General features: G+C 36.2%; 1 protein-coding gene across 1 annotated transcript; it reads right to left on the reverse strand.

Moving 5' to 3' along the window:
• Positions 1 to 1,151: 1,151 nt before the first annotated feature.
• On the reverse strand, positions 1,152 to 1,874 carry LOC131163407 (agamous-like MADS-box protein AGL62). The gene has a single exon (XM_058119999.1). It carries the CDS (start codon positions 1,872 to 1,874, stop codon positions 1,152 to 1,154), a length of 723 nt encoding a protein of 240 aa, XP_057975982.1.
• Between the last annotated feature and the right edge of the window lie 4,915 nt (positions 1,875 to 6,789).

The following is a 6,789-nucleotide window of genomic DNA, read 5'->3' on the forward strand; positions in this document are numbered from 1 at the left end:
TTTAGTTCTAAAAGATAATATTTTTAATTTTAATTTTAGTTTTTTAAAAATTATAAAACTGCTATTCTATTTTCATTGCTCTTACCTTATTATTATTTTTTTTTTATTTTAGGCAAAAAAAAATAAATTATGATGTATTTGGGAGTATAAGTTCTGAACCTTTGATTTGGATTTGAGTGAATTTGGATAAATTTCAATATAATTGTATATTACATCTTATTCAAATCCAACAAAAATCCAAATCCAAGGTCTCTCCAAACATAAGATTTGTCCCCCTTGAAATTTGAGAAAAATATATGGACCCACTTGATGTTTTAAAAATCTCATAATTAAATTTCTCTTAAAGTTTCCAATATTCCACAAATCTCACTCAACATTTGATTTTTGGGACACTTGCCCTATCTTTGGAGAGATCTTAGATTTGGATTTTTGTATTGGATTTAAATAAGATGTAATATAAAATCCTATTGAAATTTGTCCAAATCTACCCAAATTCAAACCCAAAGTCTGAAATCTATGTTGCCAAAAGCAGCATTATATCACTCAAAAGGTTTGTCTTTTGGTCGAATATAAGAGTAGTTATGTGTCTTTCTGATAAACCTAGAGAGAGGATTAGAGAAAGTCTTTGGAATTTTTAAAACTTAAAAAGAAGGTCCGTGACTTTTTGCCAAACCTCAAAGGAGATAAGTTTCTTTCACCCTGTTATATTTTTAATTTTTATATAAATATTTAAAATCCAAAAAATTTAAAATACATTTGTATAGTTCCTTAAAGATTAAAAATAAAAAAATAATAATTATTGTCCCTGCTTAAAATTATAAGCGCAATGCTTGGATGAATTTCTAAATTCCAACATACACACACACACACTTGTGTTAAAAACATTGCATGCATTTTATTTTATTTTTTCCAACTTATAGTTATTATTTTTCATTGTTTTATTAAATTTTACTCCATGCTTTGATTTCAGTTTTTGGATTGTATTTATATTAAATTTCATCAAATCCATTCCATTCAAATTTGTATTTTTTACAAAACAAGAAAAAAGCAGTGTCTTTGTTTTTGTTTTTATTTTTTTTCCTTCGGAAAGGTAATGAAAAAGCTACACACAGTGTCGTAGTTAGCAACGGGAAATGAGCAAGACTCTCCTTTCAGAAGAACCCACGTCCATACCCCAAATCATATGCATGCGGAGGCACCATGGGCGCGCCACCACCAAACCCACCAAAGCCACCGCTCTTCCCGTCAAACAAAGCTCCAAACAACGGCATCGGCACGTTTGGCGCCGGCAAAGGCACGTTTGGAGCCGGCACCGGCACCGGCACGTTTGGGGCCTGCACCGGCGGTTTGGTCGCCGCATCGACCGACATCCTGTCCACCTGCTTCGCCGCGTTCCTTTTGACCTCCTCCAACGCCCCCTTCAGCTGCTCCAGCTGCCGCAGATTGAGCTCCTCCACTGGCGCCTCCCACCAGCAGTGCTGCGTCGCCTTCCTCGCCTCCCCCAGAGCCTCCGCGCGCTTCTTCTCCGCCTCTAACTGGTTCTGCACCTGCGTGAGCTGCACGTTGAGTTCGCGCACGCTCGCGTTGCGGTGCGCCTCCACCAGCTGGAACGTGCCGCCGGCCACCGCGGACGGCGGGGCGCAGTTGACGAAGCGGTCCATGATGGATTCGACGGAAGGGTGGCCGAAGGAGAAGGCCTTGTTTCCCGGGGAGAAGACGATGATGGCGATCTCAGCGCCGCAGAGGGTGCAAAGCTCGCTGGCTTTCTTGAACAGACCTGCTCGGCGTTTTGAGAAGGTGACTTGGAGGTTGCTGTCGCTGGTCATCTTCGCCATGGGAACCTTTTGGCGACCTTTGCTCTTACGCACCACCATCCTCGATCACGAGCTACTTGGTACGCAGCAAGCACACTTGAAAATTTTCCAGTGGTACGTTTTTGCAGCACTGTGGAGTGGAGAAAGTGGCAAGGAAATTTAAAGGGCTCTTTGCGTTGATGATTATATAATTAGGGGCTGCTGTATTTTCTCTTCAAATTTTATTTAGTTCCTTTCTATGTTTGAATTTTTGCTGATTTGGATGATTTTGAATCGATTGTTTGTATATGATAAAGCAATATAATTGACATTAATTTTCATTAGGAGCTACTTGCAAAGCCTAAAAAGGACACAAAAATAGTTAATTAGGAAATGAACAATGAACATTTATGACTCCATTTATTTACCTTTTCTTTTTAAGAAGCTCCTAGGGTTTCTCTATTTGTGACAACAAGCTTTAAAAGTAAGACCTTTAAGTTTCACTGAAATGGAATGAAATCTAATAAATGATGGAGATTCGGAGAAAATGATCATATCTCTATCATGATAAATTTAATTATATTTCATACAAGTCTATCACATTATCATGTATCAAAAAAAACTAATGAAATATTTGGCGTATCAGAGTAGAACGAAATGAAAAGTGTAATTGGTGTGTTTGTGATACAACCTTTTTTTTAGTGCATTTCACTTTATATCATTTTATTTCTAACATAACAAACCTTATGTTAGTTTCTTATGTTATTATTTTAGAACCAACCAATCAAGCGTTTAAGAAAATTATTTATTTATTTGTTTGTTTGTTTGTGTGCCTATTTATTTATTTATTTACTTTGTCTATATTTGTTGATATATTGGAGTCTAAGGAGAATTCATTGTCAGCGATGATTATTATTATTATTATTATTTTGAAAGGCTGTCAATATTATTAATTGAACAACCATTTGTCTTAAATGCTAAAACCATGTTTAAGTGAAGTTCCAAAAAAAAAAAAAAATTATGATCTAGAACAGGTATTGTTCAAAATTTCATATACATTGAATTTGATAGTATGGGTGAAACAAATATCATAAACATAAATTTTAAATCATGAAAAATATATAAGTATTTTTGTTTTTCTTACTAAATTTTTTTATATTTAAATGCTCAATCTTCGTGGACCAATACTTACAAATGATTAATAAACACATCTAAGATTGCCTATGAGGCCTTAATTCCCAATTGTAATTAGGAAATGACAAAATTATTAAGGTTTTATCGCTCTCGCAAGTAAATTTAATTTACATTCATTCTTTTGACATCCATGATATTCTTTTTTTCTTTTATTATTTTTTTTTTCATCTGCAAGAAGCTAGGGATGATAATTTATAAAAATAAAAAAATAAAAAAGAAGCTAGACCACTCCATAGGTCCTCTCGTTGAGATAAAAAAATTATCAATATTTACATATTTGCTGAATTTAGAAACAATTAAGTAACTATTATTACGAATTTAATGAATATATTTTTTGGCATACATTGACACTGGACATAGTTTTTTTGTCTACATTGATATTTTGGACATACAACTGCATTTCATTTGAGAACTTGAAATTCAGAGACCATATTATGTTTTATGGTAGGTATTTTTATTTTAAAGTTGTCAAAACTAATAACCCATTATGCAAAAGTATTATTCATGTTTTAGGTTAAGCTATCACTTTGAATTTCGTTGAATTTCTCTTCATTGAATTTAAAAAAACCAAGTTAGTCCATTAGCTATAAAGGAAAAATCATTTGAGTTTAGGACCCAACAATTGTGTCAATTGAATCAAGATAGATCACTAAACTTGACTCATCGGCAGCGGCAGCCGCACCAACCAACCGCTTCTGTTGACAATGAAGATCGGCAGCCACCAACCTCACCAACCAGCCCCCCATCATTGATTATTCTAATTTAGAATTTTCTATAAATAGGTGTGTGTGTGTGTGTGTGTGTGTGTGTGTGTGTGTGTGTGTGTGTAAAGAAGTGTGGTGAAGTGAGGGAGAATAACCAATGAGAGATTTTGTTTTGAATTCCTCTGTATTTTTTTTCTAGATTGAAATTAATTGTTTTGCAATTGAGTGCAATACTCACTGAGTTTCAATCACAACCAGTGATTGAGTGAGTTCCCTCCACCCATTAGTGGTATCAGACCGTCCAGGTTCGCTGAAATTCGCCAAACAGAGGCGAACAAAGGGAAATTTGATTTTTTCCCCAAATTTAAAGTTGCTCAAAATCAAAAATTGAGCATACCATTATGAAATTCACGTCAAGAGGATTTCAATGGTGAAAATCGTGCTTCAAACGGAGTCTGAGAGCCCCCGCACACGCTCCCACGCACCAACAAACGACACAGCGTCTGCCACACGTGCCGCACACGCCGGCTAATATACAAACCATGGCTGCACGCCCCTCATGCGCCCGGCTAGTGAGATCCGACCTGGATACTTGATTTGCAACCTGGCCTAGCAACTTAGATCTAGACCCACATGAACAACTCAACCCGGCTAATAGACCCGCGTCCTATCGCTAACACGCGGCACGCCCAGAAGCCGCCACGTGGCCCTAACGGTAATCTCCAATGTCGTTTATCTCTATTAAATTAAACCAGTCTAGTTAAATCGGTTCAGAAGTTTTTTTGCCGGTTTCGTGCTTTTTAAATCGGTTCTTTGCAACCCAAAACTGGTTCTTAAGGTTTTTCATCCTTCTAAACACATTGGTGGCATCAGATTTTCTAAAATTAGTCTCTATCACTCTATTTTTTGATATATTAAACCCGATGGTTAATAATGCTACCCAAGCGGTCATTCCAAAGTTGACACAAGACAATTATGACAACTGGTCTATTTAAATGAGAGCCCTTCTAGGTGCTCAGGATGTCATGGACATCATTGAATATCGGTACATAGAAAGCCCATCAAAAGAAACTGAAGCAATTATGTTTGATGCTCAAAGAACGATCTTGCGAGCTAATCGAAATAAGGATTGCAAGGCGAAATTGTAATGACCCAAAGAATGATGGTATTTAAATAATAGACAAAAGCGAAAATGGAAACAGTAACAAAAGGAGGCAGTAGCCTTCATCTACGAACGCTTCGCGTTCGTCGACGACGTGGCAGTATAGACTCGTCTACGAAGATGTTCCTTGTTGACGAGAAGATACCGAGAGGACGTTTTGGGCGACTCTAAATTTCGTCGACGAAGGGGAAAGTTCGTTGACGAATTGCCTTTTGACCTCGTCGACGAGGTGACGTGGCTCGTCGACGAAGCTCATGGTATAAATAGTGAAAACCTCAAATTTTTAATGTAGACAAATCAAAAAACCTCACTCTCTCTCCTCCTTGTGGTTTCTCTCTCCTCTCTCTTCGATTTCGGCTTCGTCGTTCACCAAATTGACGATCTGAGGCCACCACAATGCTCCTGGTGAAATGTTCTCCAAGTCTACCAGAGCAGATCGTTGGTGGAGTTGAGTTGAAATTCATCCCTGGTATAAGGTAAAACTTTTTTTTTTTTCCAAATTTGGTCTTATTGTAGTTATAAGAAATGTTATTCACGAAAAAATACTGAAGTTTAGTTCTGAAAGTTGTCGTTTTCAGGGTGTTGAACGAGGAACCCTGTGAGTGCAGGACGAGCGCATTTTAGGGGTGTTGATTCTACGAGTCCAATCCTATTTTGATAATGACAAATCACTTGATATTTGATCTGTGCATTGAGTTTGTGCATAGGACTTACACTGAGCATGCACGGAAAAATAACAAGTCATGGACGCCATAAAGTAAAGCTTATACATTTTAGAAAGCACCATGGAACTCAAAGAGTATGAGAATCAAGATGCAAACGGCAAAGTTCAAGAATATTTTGGGAATGGGTATTTAGATCTCATGTACTTACATTTTCGTATGATTTAATTTGAGGCTCATAACTTAGAATGATTGTTAGGATTCATGCATTTCATGTACATCATTAGGGAATCTTCATGGACCTAGAAATGTTTGGAAAATCATGAAATATATGTTTTATAAAAGGCCCAAGAAAAATAGCAAAGCATTTTTTTTTAAATTAGAAAAAGAAAATAAAAAAAGGAGGGGACTTCGGTAGCCTAAAGTTAACCTCAGGCGCCTGAAGAATTTCTCAGTAGCCTAAAGATTAAGTTCAGTAGCTTGAATAATTAAATGGTAAAGACAGAACTTGGCAGAGGTACCTCAGTCGCCTGACCCTGGAACCTCAGGCGCCTGAAGTTGCCACTTCAGGAGCCTGAAGTCGAGTTCGGTTGCTTGAACTCAAGGGAAAGCCTAAAAATCAATTTTTTATTAAAAAGACTCGCGAGCTATCTTATTGATCCAACGGTTGAGATCAATCATAAAGGTAATATACTATATATTATGAATATCTAAACCATAGAACAGAAGTTAGACACACAAAAAAGAGAAGAACACACCTTGTTGCAAGATCATTGAAAAGTGTTATACGATTGCCTATACATCAATCTAAAATCTTCAAGCTTGGGCAAATCAAATCAGATTTTCAAAGGGAACTTGTTTACTCTACTGGACTTCAATCTAGTATTGAGGTTTGATCTTTCAAGTTATTGGTGTTGTGACTTTTCATCTCATCTCATTACTTGTTCTTGACTAAGTATTGAAAAGTTTTGATCTTGAGTGTGCCTATTCATATAAAATATATTTTTGAGAAGATCATTACTTGAGAAAACTTATTTAACTTGCTTGATTGATTTTTTTATTCAAGTGTGTATTTTCTAAAGGATATATATTTTAGTTATATTACTACTTGATTAAATATCCTTGGTACTTACAACTATACATTTAATTGAGGGATATTTTCTGAAAATTAATATTCTCAGTTTGTGATTGAATACATGAAATAAATCTTCGTGATTTTGATTGAGTTTGTATTCAAGACAAAGATTTTGCTAACGAGTTCACTTCAAACATAC

This window comes from Malania oleifera, chromosome 9, assembly GCF_029873635.1.
Source record: "Malania oleifera isolate guangnan ecotype guangnan chromosome 9, ASM2987363v1, whole genome shotgun sequence".
Lineage (NCBI taxonomy): Eukaryota > Viridiplantae > Streptophyta > Magnoliopsida > Santalales > Ximeniaceae > Malania > Malania oleifera.

Coding starts and splice junctions, on each gene's coding strand:
- LOC131163407 (XM_058119999.1), bottom strand. CDS start 1,874: ATGGTGGTGCGTAAGAGCAAAGGTCGCCAAAAGGTTCCCATGGCGAAG.